General features: G+C 35.6%; 1 protein-coding gene across 2 annotated transcripts; it reads right to left on the reverse strand.

Annotated features, from left to right (window-relative positions):
• Positions 1-2,776: 2,776 nt before the first annotated feature.
• LOC129254855 (dentin sialophosphoprotein-like) lies at positions 2,777-16,889 on the reverse strand. 2 transcript variants are annotated; one of them, XM_054893391.2, is made up of 5 exons: positions 16,716-16,889; positions 11,699-13,830; positions 10,675-10,795; positions 8,708-8,777; positions 2,777-7,345 (listed from the first exon to the last, which is right to left on the reverse strand). In XM_054893391.2, exons 2-5 carry the CDS (start codon positions 13,821-13,823, stop codon positions 7,289-7,291), a joined length of 2,373 nt encoding a protein of 790 aa, XP_054749366.2. In that variant the 5' UTR covers positions 13,824-13,830; positions 16,716-16,889; the 3' UTR covers positions 2,777-7,288. The 2 variants fall into 2 exon arrangements, with proteins under 2 accessions (XP_054749366.2, XP_054749367.2); XM_054893392.2 differs by having other exon boundaries at positions 3,398-7,345; positions 10,675-10,792.
• Positions 16,890-18,118: the final 1,229 nt, after the last annotated feature.

Raw genomic sequence — 18,118 nt, forward strand, 5'->3', positions numbered from 1 at the left:
AAAACACCGTAATGCCTTTTTCTATAACAATTCATCCTATTGCCTATATACTAGTACAGTACATAATTGCAAGTTTACTTAAAGTTGGCAAAATAGAAGAAAAAAACAAGATACCACTGCAAATTAAATAATAATATTCCACATTTATACAGTGCGTCCCAGAAAAAACTAAACCGAGATCAAACGACGATTTATCATAACTACCAAAAACTCATTTGGCGGGGGGTATCTGAATTTCAAAAAGAAAATCACATGCCTAAAAAGTTAAATATCTGCTCTTTTATTTGATACCTTAATCACAAAAAATGGTCAAGAAGTAAAAAAGTTATGTTCTCTCGAAACAATGCTTGTATTTCCATAATTTCATTAAATAAACGTGTTTTCACCGGTTTCCCACAGAAGCTATCGCATGGTTAACAAAAGACTTAATGCATGGCTGATCGTCAGCAAAACGGAGTGTGGAGTGAGTTTGAACGCTAGCCTGTAAAACCTCTTCATTTTATGAAATTATTGAAATTCAAGCCTTATTTCAAATAACCAGAACTTTGTTATTTCTTGACCATTTTCTGTAATCGAGGTATCAAATTAAAGAGCAGATATTGAACTTTTTAGGCATGTGGTTTTCCTTTTGAAACCCAGATACAGCCCGCCAAATGACTTTTTGGTATCCCCTCTTCAAATTGTTTTTGCTCACTCATGCGTGAATGATAAATAATCTAAGTAATTTCAGATGAAAGAGGAGATTCTAAGCTTTACAATGGTATGTCATTTGTCTATTGTATTTGTGATTAAGTTATGATAAATCATCGATAAATCTCGGTTTCGTTTTTTGTGGGATGCACTATATAGCGCTTAACACATTGGAACGACGTCTCTAAGCGCTTTACAGATATATTATTACCCCGGTCAACGGATCCTTGCATGCCCGCATACAATGTATGCACCTTCTCCACTCCCTGGGGAGCATTCCAACAAGAGTTCCAAGACTTAATTGCTAGGCATACTACATAGGCTTTCGCATCGTACCAGGTACCCATTTAACACCTGGGTGGAGAGTGACAAATTGTGGATTGACGTCTTGCCATAGGACGCTAGGCCATGGTGGGATTCGAACACACGACCCTCTGATTACAAGGCGAGAGTCAGAACCTCTACACCACGACGCTTCCACATTGAGATCGAGATGAGTGTAAACGATTCTAATCAATTCAAATGCAGACTTGACTAAATTCTTTTATCAAGCAGAACAATGTACAGTGTATCAGATTTTAATAAAAATTCAGCTAAAATAAAGCTAAGACTTGATGCGATTAACATCCAGATTAAGCCCGAAAGGGGTACCTATGTTAGGCGAAGTGCATGGCAGAATTTCATGAAAGCTTATCAGCACTGACAATTTCAGTGAAATCCTTGGGTTTGATTGACTGAAAATCACTGGCCTCTGTAAAATACGATAATTGTCAGAGAGTTGTCAGTACTGACATGCAACAGACTCTAATTTGTAAATAAGAAAATGCACAAACAACCAGTCAGCCATAATACATGTACTACATGTATGAGCCTTCCGACTATATATTTCAAAGATGATGTTTTTACAAAAGTTATATTCAATTCATTGTAATCTGTAGCATTGGAAATGTCCCAATGTCCATGGTAGTATGTACATATTTACATATATACAACAAAATACAGTGGAAAATTCAACAAACATGCCAAATGGTTCTGTTTTCTATCATACATGAATGTCGAGTGATCATTTCACAAAAGTAACTTAATTCCGATGACTCACATTAGAAGTGAAGTATGAAAAGATTTAATCATATTCCTTGGATATTCAACAGTGCTTTGAAAAAGTGTCAACATTCATCATAACTGAGCAATAAAGCTCTCATTTCAATTAAATACAGATGTTTTGTATCGCACAATCAAAATAGCTTTCATTTTCACCTTCATAAACCACAGAATAGTGAGAAATACTTACAATTTTTACAGATAATACATGTAGTTTCAGTTGCAGTGTGATAATTACAGTACTGTACAATGTTGGAGTTTTTATTCTGTATTCTTTATGTCAGCTATCCGTAAAATTACTCTATCATAACAGGGCCCTGTATCATGAATGATCAAATCAATTGTATAATTGATTATAAATCAAAGTCTATGACAAAATTTTTACTAATAACTTTATTCACATCACAGGGTCCAACACCTACAATCAAACTTTAAAAATGTCCAAATTACACAAATACCAGGGACTCAGTTTTAAGGCGAATAAGAGCGATCACTCGCTACGGATCCGCCTTAACCCATTTCAGGTAGAGTGATTTATTGCTTGCCTCAACGATCACCGAACAAGAGTGTCAGTCAATGATCAAACTGTTAAAATCAACCTTGAAAACCTCATTCTCAGTCAAGGTTTTAGAAATAACTAGTGAATTACACAATTACATGTATATTGTTAGCAATAACAAAAATTTCAAGAATGATATTAAAAAGTTCATTGAGATAAATATTGCATAAATCTGATTGTCTCTTGGTTGTGGGTTGTAACATGGTGTACATTCCTCCATCCATTTTGTAATCGGGTAAAAGAACTCCCCTAGTATGTCCAACAAGAGCTTTTTGTAGTTCTCCCCTACTGCTCCCCTTCAAAGATTTAGTTTAGGAGAGTATTTTTTTTATTGCTACCCTCATAATTATCAAACTGAGTCCCTTAAATACCTTCATTTCAATTGCAAAAAAAAGATGGAAAATTCCCATAATACATATTTTTTTTCAAATTCAAATTCATCTGATTAACCATATTCATATAATAAATCATTATCTCACAGCAGTAAGCATTGTTGACCGTTAAAGCATAATCATTACAACTGGAGTTTGCTAATAAGAGTGTGCTGAATGATCTAGTGATAAAAACTAAATTTTGAACAGCCTGAATGCACCATTGTTTTGTGAATTAACTGCTTTATATCCAAGGTTATTACGAGTATGACTACTAATAAATAAATTTCTAATTCTGTATTCCACATAGATAGGACAGGTATTGCCACTTTCTCTACTAAACAATATGATGTTGGCATTTTGACAGAATACAATTTTATTGGAATATTATTTGATAATCATACTGGGGTGTCACCTTCATTGAACTAATAAATTTGAATTGTATTCATTCAAAATATGTTCAAATCAAAAGCTGGATAATTTCTAGTATGTAACCTATGTCAAATAAAATACACAGACTACAGAGTGCTATGAAGGCATTGTTTAACATCAGATCTTGTGTATGGTCAAACTTTGGAATAAGTTGTCGGGGGGGGGGGCAATAGGGCTTCATTCCTTGCTTACTTCAATGAAGCCTTACCTTTTTTTCTTAAAGTTGTTAATTAGTTTTTTTATTAACTTTGTGTGTCATCATAAAAAAAATGTTTATCCCAAGATCAGTCACTGAGAAACGTAAGAAATCTTTTAACATAAGAATGAGAAAACCTTGGAATAGTCTAAGTAATGAATTAGTTAATGCACCCATGTGTCTACAGCTTTGAGAATGGACTGGATAAGTATTGGAGATGTGAACCAGTGAAGTTCAAATTTGACGCTGACCCGCCAGGACATGATCTGGCCAAGAGGAAAAGGAGATTGGAGCTGAATACAGAGGCCTGCATACAGAAGCACCCATAAGTGTATACAGTAGCAATGTTAGGATCTCTGTTACATGATGACAGCACGGTTGAATGTATAATATACAGTTGAGAATAGCATTCAAACAAACACAATGTATTGCCAATTTGTTCTTCGGTGATGATTACAATAATTTGAAAAATATAGTGTAACTAGTATGTATGAAGTAGCTGTCCTATAATAAATATTCTAATCACCATTGATATTATTGAAGCTTTGGTAAAAACTAAGAACAAAGTCTTCAAAAGAGCAAGAAAGAAAGAAAACTAAATTAATACAATATAAAGGAGAAAATCATGTGATGAGGACAATGATTTCAGAAGATCTTGCAGAAGGTCTGCTAGCACATTTTTACTCGCTATACCATAATATTATAATTAATGGGGGACCAATCATTTTTATGCTGGATCATTCCTACGTAATAAACTTCCACAAGACATCCTTAGTATTTCATGTCTAATCACCTTCAAAAGTTCACTAAAATTCTGATTATTTAGACGAGCTTTCCAGTAAATGTAACTCCACTCTTTAATGTGTTTCCAATTCCTTTTTGTTCTTTACTGTCTCCTAAGCACCCTCTCATGATGGATACCGATGCATTACAAATGTCCATGTTATTATTAGATGGTATATGTAAACAGGATAAACATTAAAGAGCTTTCAGGATGTCATGAAATAGACTGGTCTTAGTTACAGAGAGGTTAGAACAAGGATTTATGACAGATGGTGATGGAGATACATCAAAACTTTCAAATGATGGCAGTAGATGATGTATATGATCTTTTAACAGCCATTATATTGTGCTTGTTTTAATATTTTCAGAGACATTCACAAAAATAATGCATGCAAATTTACAAAATCTTGTTATACACACAAGCCAGAAATTGAAGATTATGTACAGTTTCAGGCTAATAGATTCCGGTGACCCGCGTTTGATTCCCACTTGGAGCGCTAGTGTCCTTTGGTAAGGCATTCATCCTCATTACCAGGTCCCTTGGAGAGGACCTTAAGCCTTCGGTCCTCTGGTTGCTTCCTTACAAGCATTTATGCTTTCTTAGCAATTAGGTAAAGAATCACCACCATTTACCATTACCATTAAAAAAAATTAAAATCCCAGTACCACAGTACACTATATCTACGATCCAGATACATTTTACAAAGATTTATTGTATTCAGACATTGGATTTGATATGAAATATGCCATCAACTGATGGCAAGGTGCATAATTATTCTGTCCTTTTGGAAGGGGGGAATTTATTTTTCAGTCAGATTTTCTGACATGGCCCATAAATCCCAAACAGACCTTAAGCACACAGCCAAACATAAAATTAGAACTAACCCAAAAACAAATATACTAATAATTACAATCTATCAAGTCACATACAAAGGAATGTCAAAACAAACTAAAGTATATTTTGTTTTTTTTTTTTCTTCAAATTTTGAGGTAAGCCACAACAATATCATAAATTTGGATGGCAAGTAGGAAAAAATAAATGGCCACAAAAAATGAAAAGACCTAATGCTAACTTCAACATGTTGTACTATCTTGACATGGAAAAATTGAAAATAGCACTAAGCATAATTTGCTATTAACCACTGCATGTGTGATTGAGATTCTAAGGCACATCAGCATCCTAACTTTGAATAAAATTATCAAAACTGTGAACAAGACTAGATAGCACAATGCAGGTAGGTCATCTAGTATTATAAAAGTATTTCATATTAATTTTCTATAAAAATGCACAAAACAAAAGATTGTTTTTTAAAAGCCCTAGTTTTCACAGCACAGAATGTAGACTGTAAAATACTAGCTTCGGAATAAAAAGAGCAAACAATATAAATATGGCAAAAACACAGGCGAATGCAAAATGAAAATATAAACCAGTAATTATCAATTTGTTGTGACATTTCTATATTGACATCACTAATTTTTATAGGCTTAACCTAACATTACTCATAAAAAAATAAAAAACACAGCTGCTATAGGGGAAAGGAGACATAGAAATAATCTACAATGTGATTATCATCTAGTCTGTATAATTGACATGATATGAATCCTTATCACTACAATGGAATTTGGCACACTTGAAAATGGACATGATTTAAAATTCAACTGAAACAAGGCAAATTGATTTTGTTTCTCGCCCACTTTATACGAAAATAACCAGAAATATTGTGATTTGCGAGGGCACGCAACAGAATTGTATCGATACTTCATTGTGAAATGACTGGGATGGAATAACACTTGTCATAAAAGCCTTGCACGTAAACTTTAATGTTGACCTGAAAATGACCTTTGACCTTACCATGTGACCTCCAACTGCAGCATAAAATGCAGGTCGCCTAAGTACATCTACTATACAAGTTTTGTTGAAAAGAGACTTCCGGTTGCGGAGTCAGGTGTCATAAGAGAGTCTTGCATGTAAACTTTAACGTTGACCTGAAAATGACCTTTGACCTTACCATGTTACCTCCGACTGCAGCATAACATGCAGGTCCCGCAAGTCCATCTACCATTTAAGTTTGGTTGAAAAGTGACATACGGTTGCGGAGTTATCATAAGAAAGTCTTGCATGTTAACTTTAACGTTGACCTGAAAATGACCTTTGACCTTACCAATTGACCTCCGACTGCAGCATAACATGCAGGTCCCCCAAGTCCATCTACCATCCAAGTTTGGTTGAAAAGCGACTTACGGTTGTGGAGTAATGTGTCATTAGGTTTGTGACGGACAAACGACGGACGGAGGAAAGACCACGGACGACATTTGGATCCCTAAGTCTCGCCTTCACCTCTGGTGGGCGAGACAAAAAGGGATCAAATGACTTCCAACGGAATACACATAATGATGAGTGTTTTTCAAATTCATCTCCTCTTAATTATTATTCCCCTTATGAAGAAAAAAAAAAGAATTTTTAGAGACCTAATTGTTAACATAAGGAATACAAAATAATGAATTTTGGGTACATGAAAATATAATACATGGCAAAAAGGTGAGTCAATCACTCATCAAAATATCATTCAGAAACATTTCTATAATACAAAAAAGTGACTTGCTGGAAAGAATACATATCATGGAGCATTATTCAAACAAAATGTTTACTTTAAACCTTCATCTAAATACTTGCAAAGGTTTCTTTGGGATACAAACATTGGCTGTTCCAACTGACCTTTAACCTTATTACCCTCAATTAAAAACAGATAGTAACTTCAGTCTTCGTATAAAATATGAACATAGCTTTAAGTTGAACAATCTAATGTTTCTTTTCATATGGACATGAAACAGGGCATACATACATAGATCGGCAAAAGAGTCAACATGCCTCCAGAACCCAGTTTCACATAAAAACTTTCGGAGCACAAACAATTATTTTGTACAAGTAGATGTCTCTTAAACTAAGCAATTTGTGTCTTCAGGGTGAAGTAACATAAGAGATGCAATTTATATATAATTTACAATCAATAGTAACTGTCTGTGATTTTGGTAGAAAATTACAGTTACATTCAATTGTAAAAATTGATTGCATCTACTACTAGTATGTTACATAGCCTTGATGAGTAGATGGGATTACGTTGAATACCTTATGGTGTGAGGCATGATGGGTAGTGATCATCTGTGCATCCCTATTTTCTTGGAATATGAGATCCCATCGTGCCTTGTAGCTGCCTGTAATACAGTTTGTAAAGAAGGAAATGTCAATTGAAACTAAAGTATTGATGTCATGAATGGAGGCAAAGTCACATGGTTTTGTTGTTGTTTTTCTATAAACAGAAAAAAGTCTGAATAATAAGCCTACCAGGGGCTAACTGGAATTGAGTATTAGTGGCACATGCTCCTTGTAACATGTGCTAGCCTTGTTTTAAGACCTGCTTGTTAAATGTTGATATTGGTCCGGCCTGCAGACTACACGCCAACTGAACACCCCCCCCCCCCCCCTGCGTCTGACTTCCAGTAACAAAGACCGTTGCAATTATTATCTAAGACTGGACTGGACTACAACAATAATAATGAGTTTTACAGTACTTTACAGCAGCCATTCTCAATTACTTTTTTTGAAGCTCCACATTTGTTGTTGAGAATCTGTAATGCTCCACTATCCATTACGCGAACCAGCAACGTTAGGCGTTGCACTGCACTAACGCCCAAAACTGCCCCTCTCTCTCTACAACTCAAGTGCAGTATCATTCATTCAGTTCGTGTTAAGCAAGAGTGCATGCAGGCAATCACGGCAGGCAATATACATCTGAGCATATTTCACTTTTACAACTTCAGATTTTAATCGGCTTCGGAAACAAAGTTTCTGCTTGTTATGTCCCAAATTCATAGTCTTTTATGATCAGGATGTTCTTTGAATATCATATTATTTGATGTTTAACTCTTAACCAAAACGTATATTCTGGAAATGCAAAATTTCTCGCCGTTGAAATAGAAATCCTACAAACGAGGCTTTCAAATCACTTGTGTGGCACATTAACTTTGTACAGCATCGAATAAATAAAAAGGAGAACACCATCGATCCTCCATAATAGGGGTTATCGAGTGATGAATTGGACAAAATTTGAGGAAATCAATTAGCAATTAAGTGCCAAGTAAAGAGTTTTTGTTTTCTCTTTGTATTAAAATGATCACCAAATCCTTATTTCCAGGTTACCGGTAGATACATTTTTTCTCCCCAATTTTTCCTTATTTTTACTTTTTTTATACCGGCTCCCAAGCGCCACTCCGCAAGGCTCGGTGCGCCACAAGTGGCGCGCGCACCACCATTTGAGAATCCCTGCTTTACAGTATCGTTTGGAATGATATGGGTTTGAAAAAAGTTTGAAATCTTGGAAGTCATCATCAGAGATTAATGCATTAAAGGCTGTCAGTCCTTATCCTGGATACCAGTATTACTGTTTAAGAAAATTTTCAATGCCATATAAAGTATCAGGTTTCAATGCCATATAAAAAAAAAAGTATTAAAAGAAATAAGTTATTATCAAACATTGTCACATCCCTTCAGTTTGATCCTTTGAATGTTTAACTGACCTTGTTGATTTCCTTGTGTCTATCTCTGCTGACTATCTCTTCAATAACTTCTCCACTTCCTCGAATCAACCTGCGAGTCAAATTGTCATATAATAGATTTGATGAATAGTTTAATATAGGCCTGCTGGTTTCTAGTAGATAATTTATATCATAAAAGAGGCTTAAATTCACTGTCCATTTTTATTTCAAATTTCAATTCAGCGACACATAAGCAATTACAATCACAACATGTACATTACATCACTGTTGTGTTCATTGTAGCCACATAATGATGACAATATGTCACTTTTATACAGTATATTGCTTTCTACACCAGGAAATCATCTCTAAATGCTTTACAAACAGGTGCATCATATGTGAAATACACCTTCACGAGGGCGATACTTTCACCAGCAACTCTACCAGCCTGTCTCACCAAATCAAGGGCAACATCACATGCACTACCACTAATGTTGTATATCTCATCACTTGCAGAGTTTGTAGGGTACAATACATAGGGGAAACCAAGACCACACTCAAGAAACGATTCTACGGGCACAGATCCACCGTCAACACAGCAAAGCTGGACACTCCAGTTGGCCGCCATTTTAACCTCCCCAACCACTCCATCACTGACATGATGCTACAGGGCATCGAATCTTTAGGTACCCGTCCTGACTCAGTCCGTACTAGCAGGGAGAAGCTCTGGATGAGACGACTTCGCACCACCCAACCTCATGGCCTGAACATCCAAGAGGGGAACGACTGATTTTTCTTTCCTATCCACTCTCAATTTATATATACATATAATTTTTCCCCTCAGCTCTTTTGAATAGTTACATTATAGTTTCTTACTCTACTTTCCTCCCATATCTCATACAAGCTCAGCTCCAATTTTTCCTTCCTTATTCAGGCGATATAATAATTATTATATATATATATATATATATTTGTTTTTTCTCCACTCACCTCTTTTAGATTTACCTCATTTGCTTATTTACATGTATACTATGGTTTCTTCATAATACACCCCCTCTCTTCTATATCTGCTTTTACCTTTTTAGGCAATTTGCTTCCTCTTTTTCACATATACAGGTTTGTTTGTTTGTTGTTGTTTTTTTTTTTCCTACTATATAGTCTTATGTTTTTTTCCCGTCACACCTAGCGGATTACAATATCAGTTACACCATATGTGTATTTATATATTTGTTCATATACATTTCTTTTTTTGATATATTTATTTACATATCACTTATAGATACATATTTACACTTACCTTCTTCTCTTAGTTTGTTTAATGCTTTATCATATATACTTATATGTCTTTTGCACATTATCAGTTGTTCCCCATTCTTTTTCTTTTTTCCCCCCACTCTTATGCACCAGTTTATTAAGCCTTTCTTTGTAACCTGTTTGACCCACCTCTCACTAATTCTCTTGTTTTTCATCCCATTATCACTGTTTTGTTCCAGATCCTGTTTGATGTTGCCTGCCTCATTATTTTATTCCCTCTTGGCTTGAGGTCTTTTACTGGCCTTACTTACACTAACTTCCCTTTGTGTCTGCCTACTCCTTTTCTTTCATCCCCTTCACTAACCTGATTGGTCTTCTCTACTCACTAATGCCCCTTTTGTCTCCTTGTTTCTAGTGTTGCTGTAGCTTGTTTGTGGTCTATATTATGGTTGTTCCACTTTATGTTTGTCATTTTGCCTCCGACGAAGATTCTGCTAGGATCGAAAGCTTAGGCCCCCTTTTTGACTTTCTAATTTACTCCATTGGCTCTCTTTTATTAGATAAGCAGTTTTCAGCAGCTTCTTTTTGCCACAAATATATAATCACGTTCATTGGATTCTAGCTTGCCAACACCAGATATTTATACACTTCCTCCACTCCCTATAGAACAGTCATTCATGTATTAATGCGTAACTTACAAAATGCTTTATGATTCCTTAGCTTCGAGTGATATGTCACAAGGCCAAGGTACATACCTATTTCTTCCAGTATCTGGATCATACACCCTGCACACTTTGCTCTGTTCCTTTTCATACTGCTCTTTGGTCATCGGGATCATACTTCTTCTTGATGAACTTTCATCTTCTTTCTTCCCTGCTATTATGAGATAAAACAATCAAAATGTGCCCATTATATATATCATTCAGACTAGGCTTCTCTCTCATGAAGCAGAATATCTAGAAGGGGCACTAGTCTCATGTGGTTTACAAAAGGTAAACTATATTCAATATGTTATTAAAACACAATTCAATTTCAATTTTTTTAAAGATTTCCATAGACACTGGCATAAGTTTTCTGAGGCAAATGGCTCAATGGCTTGGCTCCGCATTTAAATTGCAGTCAGAAAGGGGAAAGGAAAAATGTAATAAATTTCCCAAAGTGCTGTATTTCCCAGATATACCATTTATCTTCAGTTCATGCAATCTATTTTCTATACTGCCAATATGTATATGAGATAAAAGAAAAAATAAAAAAAACATAAGAATATTGATTTTCAGCTTACTTGGGGGTACAAGCAAATAAACTGAAATCATTTCTTTTATTTAAGACACTGATTTTTTTTTTTAATACAAGTTTAGAAAATGATCATAATTTGTCATCTCTATTTGAATTAACAAAATATCACAGGGTATGTCTCTCTTCTTGACATTATGTTCAAAATAAATATCCTAGATCAACTACTGTTTGGGTTATGTGTTCAACATGTTTGTATATATTTTGATCTTTTGGAAATGTCCCTCAAAACATATTTTGAATATCTGCTCTGCAAAACAAAAAATAAAAATATTTGAAAATAAAGATCTTAGACTGAAAATATTAACTTGAAGTTAAAAATCCACCATAAATTACCATAGTTTTGTCTTGGTTCTAACAAATGAGAAAAGATGCTTTTATTAATTGAAATTTTTTGTAAGAAAAAAAATCAAAATTACTTTGGAGTATTCTCTAAAAACCTCCAAAGGGAACAAAATTACTTAAAATAAAAAAAATATTTCTAACCTTGCGCCATCTCAAGCAACTTCTTTTGGATTCCTGTCAGCGGTGCAGCCTCTTTATCAGTTTTCCTTTTCTTAGATCCCTCCTCCTGCTTTCCAAGATCTTTCTTTTTCTTTTCCTTGCTTTTCTTCCGCAAAACTTCCTTTTGCCTCTTTTCTCTCTTGTGCTTCTTCTTTTTCTTTTCCTTCACTTGAGTCTTCTTGGTTTTCACTGTCTGTATCCTATCCTTCTTTTCTTTTGGTTTCTTTGCTGGTGTAGAATGCAATGAGATGTCACTCTCTGACATATCTGAGCTCCATGATGCCTTCCGTTTCTTAGGGGTTTTCACTGGCTTCTTTTCTTTTGACTTTTTAGAGTCTCTTTCATTCTTGCCATTCCCAGGTTTGTTCTTGCTTCCTTCTTTGCATTCTTTCTCAGACTTCCTCTTTCTATCCAATCCTTTTTCTGATCTTTCTTCTTTTCTTCTATCTAATTCATCATCATTTTTGGAGGGACTTTGGTACTTTCTTGCATTAGATTTATGTTTAGGTGAATCCTTTTTTGACCTACAATCCTTCACACCAGAGTTCTGTTCTTTTGAAATCCTTTCATTGCTCTTAGTGCTACCCCTCGATTCATCTCTATGACTCTTGGTTTTATCACTCGAGTGTTTAGAGGATAATGTTTCTGAAGTGTGTCCTGTGGATCTAGGTTCACGTCTTGAATCTGAAGAATGCTGTCCATTTTTAGATGGGTGTCTGCTACCATCATCACGGTGAGGACTCCTATGTGACTTACTGCTCCTATCTTTACTACGACTTCTGTCATGAGAGTGCTTGGGAGAATGACCTCTCTTATCATCTTCTTTCTGCTTGAATGACTTATCCAAGGATCTTGACTTGTGAGTTTCAGAATGATGAGCATTGTCATTTCTGCTCCTTGTATCCCCAGAGTGCTGGGATGAAGAATGTTCTCTACTCTGACTTTTCTTCATGCCTCCATCATCCCTACAGCGTTCAGAGGCTCTATCTCTAGATTGCCTATCCCTGTCATGCCTGCTACTAGACATACTTTTAGAGTTATTGCTACCTCTATCGTTATAAGATGATCTATCACGTTCCTCTCTATCACTCTTCCTGCTCTTGCTCTGGTGATGAGACCTTTCACTTTGACTAAAGTTGGGGCTTGCTCTACTTTGTTTAGAGTCTTTACCTCTGCTGTGTCTATCTTCAAGTCGTGAGTCCTTAGAAGATTTGGTTTTGGTGTCCGGCTCAGGCTGTCTTTTGGCAAGGACAGGAGAAGATGCATACGCTTTAGGTAACCTCGCACGGGGAGAATCATCATCAGATGAAGAAACAACATACTGCTTGCCTTTGGCCAGCCGGGCCATTTCTTGTTCCTTCAATTCAACCACAGTATCACTGTCATTTTCATACGTTGCATACGCTCTTGGAATTTTCTCTGAGGGTGAACTGTCAGGAGATTGTGAAGAGTCTGTGTCTGAATGAGACTCCTCTTGAATGGCACTTCTATCAGAATCGCTATTTGAAGCCGTTGCATATGCTTTCGGAAGACTTGGCCTTTCATCATCACTGGCTTCACTATCCGATGAGTTGGAACTGTCACGCATCCTCCTTGAATGAAACTTTGTGCTAGACAAAACTTCTTTCTGACGTTGCTCTTGTTCTTTATTTGAGTTGTGAGTCAAGCTTTTACTGGCCTCAGCACCAGACTTTGATCGTGATCTCTCTTTAGAATTTCTTATAGGAGAGCGAGATCTACTAGCCTTCTTTGAATAGGAATTTTTTCCTTGCTCACTTTTTCGCTCATGAACTCTTCCATGATCCCTACCATCTTGACTCTTTTCCTTTCGACCTTCCTGCTTTCTATCTTCATCCCTATTCCTTTTATGATCATTCCCACTCCTTTCAGATGGCCTGTGCTCTCCTGAAGAATGGTGTTTTCGATCACCACCATGTCTACCGTCATCGCCATAATGCTGCCTATGGGATGATCCTCTTGAAACATGATCTTTCTCCCTTTCTCTCCTGCTATCCCTCTCCTTGCCTCTCTCCCGGTCCTTGCTTCTGTCTTTCCTTCTATCTCCATGAGGGGACCTACTCCTTGTTCTGCTCCTAGTCCGTCCCATTGTGAGCCTGATGAAAAAAAAAAATCATTTAATTTTTTCATTGTCTCAAGTTAAATATAGCCTACATTCTCTAATGAACAATTTTGCATGCCATGAGAATAGTTGTACTTGTAATACTACTTTAATTCACACAAGTGAATACAGCATCACATTCAATCTTTTCCAAAGATAGCTTTTGAAAAATTATGCTTTTCTGTGTAAAGTACTTTGAGTTTTCACAAATATGTCCATTTAAGTGCAGTGCTTTTTGTTGGCGGAGTAGCTCAGTCACTTAGAGAGCCTGTTTTGGATAAGATCATTTCTTAACGTGGGTTCAAGTTCCGCTCATGCCTAAAGATGCCTAAAATTTCAAAAAAACACGATGCTTTAAGGTTGCGTGTAAGAATACTTCACTGCTGTATTTTAGTGCAAGTGTAACTCCATCCATTGGCAAGGAAGCAAATGTTGGTCCTGTATAAGAGCCAAAACCAATACACTATGTGAAAGAGAAGGGTGTTCACCTAGTGTACACCTGCTTGTCTCCATCATTAATCAGATAGTAAAATCAATCTTCATCTGACACAATAATCAACACTTTGACTTTGGGAATTAACAGAAAGACAAGATAAATACAGAAATGATTCATACAAACTTGTGTGACTTTTTCTTTTTCCAAATAGAATAAAGTGAAGAATATACTTTTAAAGGCATATGATGAATTACTGTATTAGGAGCTCTTTTAAAAATAAACTTAATCATTATCAATAGAAAGAAGAAAAAATTGTCAAACCAATTTCATCATATGCAAAATGGTTTAGGAGGACAAATATTGTACATTGGAAGAGTAAACAGAAGCTTTACAGACAGATGGATATATAGATAAAGAGATTTAAAACGATGCACTTAATTTGTCTCATATAGTTTTCATTCCATTGCCATTGTGCACAATGCTACTTTTTCTTACAGAAGAAGGCAAAGTGTAGACATCAGCAAGTATGCACTTATGGTTCTTGTATCACAATGCATCACAGGACAAAATTTTTGTACAGTACAGCTGTACGGTGATGTAGATCTATGTATAAATATTGCTTCTTCCCCCAAAGTTTCATTTACAAAATAATTATCTTATAAGATAGTGTATGATGCAATAAATAGATCAACTGTTAAGATTAGGGCCACACGTTCAAAGAAACATGCAGGTTGTGAAAATTACAAATGGGTATGAACAGAATCCAATGAAAAGACAAAAAAAGGGTTTGAATAGTATTAAATAAACATATGTGCCAGATGATTTTGAAGCTGAGAAATTGATAAAATAGGCATTACATTCCAACTACATGTATATGTAGGTGTCTTTTTCTAAAACAATACTGTCCCACATGTGGTTTGCTGTGTTGGTGATCTTTAGAGTGAAATTTTGTCAGCTTAGATTTCATGACTTCCAGTTTTAGATTAAGGCACTAATCCAATGTACAAGGTTATAGGGATCTTTTCCTCAGTTAGTTACCCCTGTAAGCATAGCCAGGCAAGTTGTAGCCAGGAAGCTCCTAGAGAGTAAAAATCATTCAGTTATGTGTGCTTACTTTCCACGGAGCCAGAGATTGTGCCCCATTCATGTGCGTATACCGCGATCAACATTGCAATTTTCGCCCCCAGATTTCTACTTTCCCCATAAAAGATCTAGCCCTAAATCATTTAAATGGGGTAGAACTTCATTTCCGATATTTATACAATATCGATTTCATTTTTAAACAATTATTCATTAAAAAAAAGAGAAAATACTATGAGGAGATCCATAAAGAGGGCGGCAGATGTCTGCCGCCCTCTCCTAGTAGCTTAGCTACTCACAAAGAGAACAAGATGGCCACGTAAACATCGGCAAGTTTTTCCCTTCTCCTCATAATGTTTTTCTCATTTTCTTAATATTTGTTTAAAAATGAAATCGATAATATTGTATAAATGTCGGAAATGAAGTTCTACTTCTAGTTTATTTACATGACTTACTTGTAGGGCTATATCTTTTACAGGGAAAGGGTATTTTAACGATTATCAGCCGATAGTTCAACTAGTCTTGACTCACAGACCCTTTACAGACTAAATAAACCGATGTCTATGGACAATTACACGCACTAGATCCTGCTCGAAATTTGACGGAATAAAGCCATATTTTGGTATGTATTTGCACTCCCCCATCATAATAGGCTAGATATATTATTCTGAACCTTCTCCATGTTTTTATTTTCAGTTTTAGTGGGGGGTGCATATGGAACTCTTGCCGTATATTCACATATGATAATTAATATGTCTTGGCCAAAAAATAACTGATTTCTTGTGCGGTGCAGAGCAACTTGAATGTGTGAGGCGCTATTTCGAAAGAAGGCCAGGGGTCGAATTGCAGCTGCAAAACATGGCGATACATTTCAAGATTCTATGACATGGAAGTTGAAATCAAACATTGAAATGGACATGATGGACAAATACTACAAAATATTCAACAAACATTTATTGACATGATTAATCATTGATCTGAATTCTGACATGACTGAAGTGAAGTCACTGTCAATTTTATTTTATTCAAATTGAAACATACACATATACTAACCTCGCAATATGTGTGAGTGAAATTGAAATGACATTTTACTTAAGATTTACTAGAACAAAAATTAGGAAAGATGAACATGTTGAATTTCGGGCAGATTACTCTAAACAGATCCCCAGAAAATCCCCTGGCCAAAATGCACTGGCGGTGACGGTAGTGACTAAAATTATTAACTAAATGTCAGTACGAATCCAACATTCACAATTGAAAACAAGTTACAACTATACAAGATATTCAACATATGGGACTAAACACAAATTTGTAATATTTTTACTTAGATCTAGATCTAGAAGGTCTATTCTTTAAATACTCACGTCAGGAAATATGAATGAAATAGTTCACAGATGATGGAGAAATTTTATTATAGCTCTTAGAATGTCCACACGCCTGTTAGATAGTTGATTATGCGTGAAATAGACATCTTTATTAAGGCCCCATTTGCAGGAAAATCCAGGGCAAGTCCACACAAATTTTCGTCGACATCTATCGGCCCTCTACGACCACGTTAGCAATAATTACCGCAATTCATCGATTTATCTCTGCATTTGCCCATATTTTTAGATCGGAAATGTAATGGGCACAAGCCAGAAATGTCTTCACATTTATTGCTCGAATATAGGTAACATGCATGCATTTTAATGATTCATTGAATGCAGGCATTTCCTTTATTTCCGATGATTGTTTTTTTTTTAGAAAAAGAGTGTATTATTCATGATCGACCCCCCCCCCCCGGGGGGAGTCAAATATATTGCTATACACATGCGTGACCAAATTATTTCCACACACCCCCTAAACGAATTTTCTCTGTGTGCAAAATAACCACCTAAACAAGTTTTTCGTGGGCTTCCTTTCCTCATTTTGGCCCCTATAAAGTTGTCGCCAGAATTATGACCCCTAAGCAAGTTTTGTCTACTTGCTAACAATAAGGTTAAATAGACAAAACTTTTCTATTGCTTTCCCTTTCTTTTTTCGAAGTCTATAATGTACATCTTTAAGTTTAGATACAGTTTGTTCATTATCCATGAGTTTTACTTTTTTGGTAGGCCTATCAGATTTAATATTGTGGTCGGAATTATTCCTGATATATGCCTAATGCTTTGGAGATTGGCCCCTACCTAATATTTGTAAACATATATATGTGTATGTATATTTCTCTTTCTCTCTTTTCTAATATTATCCTAACTTTTGGCTGTTATTTATCATTTGACATACTCATTTTTAAAGATATGTTATATGTAGTGTACTTGGTACTTATATCGAAACTGTATTAAGTTTTATGCTACTGCCCTGCATTGACAGTACATGACCTGGACCTATCTTAATCTTTATTATGTTTTTTACTGGTTTTGTAAAATTATTTCCTTTATTGTGATTTCAATAAATAGTAATACCAAATTTTTAAAAAAATGGTATTGCACCCCCCCCCCCCCCCATGCAGTTAGAGTTCAAATACCACAATCGGGAAGAACCCGCGAACATTTTTTTTTAGAAACGAGGAGGAAAAAGCCCCGGGGAAAAGGTTTGGGGGAAAAACATACCCTAAACACATTGGCTAGTCTTTAAAAAAAGCTTTGGAAAAAAACCATACCCTAAATAATATAAGTTTGACCCCGGGATTGATCATTGACCAGTCTTTCAAGAACCACCCTTTTTTTGAAAATCGGCGTTTTTTAATTCCTTATGAAAAAACACCCCTTTAAAAGTGTTCTTTTTTTTG

The sequence above is a fragment of the Lytechinus pictus genome, chromosome 2 (genome assembly GCF_037042905.1).
Source record: "Lytechinus pictus isolate F3 Inbred chromosome 2, Lp3.0, whole genome shotgun sequence".
NCBI lineage: Eukaryota > Metazoa > Echinodermata > Echinoidea > Temnopleuroida > Toxopneustidae > Lytechinus > Lytechinus pictus.

Coding starts and splice junctions, on each gene's coding strand:
- LOC129254855 (XM_054893391.2), bottom strand. CDS start 13,823: ATGGGACGGACTAGGAGCAGAACAAGGAGTAGGTCCCCTCATGGAGAT. Junction 10,796..11,698: donor GTTGCTTGAGATGGCGCAAG/GTTAGAAATATT, acceptor ATCTCATAATAG/CAGGGAAGAAAGAAGATGAA. Junction 8,778..10,674: donor CCAGATACTGGAAGAAATAG/GTATGTACCTTG, acceptor TTTGACTCGCAG/GTTGATTCGAGGAAGTGGAG.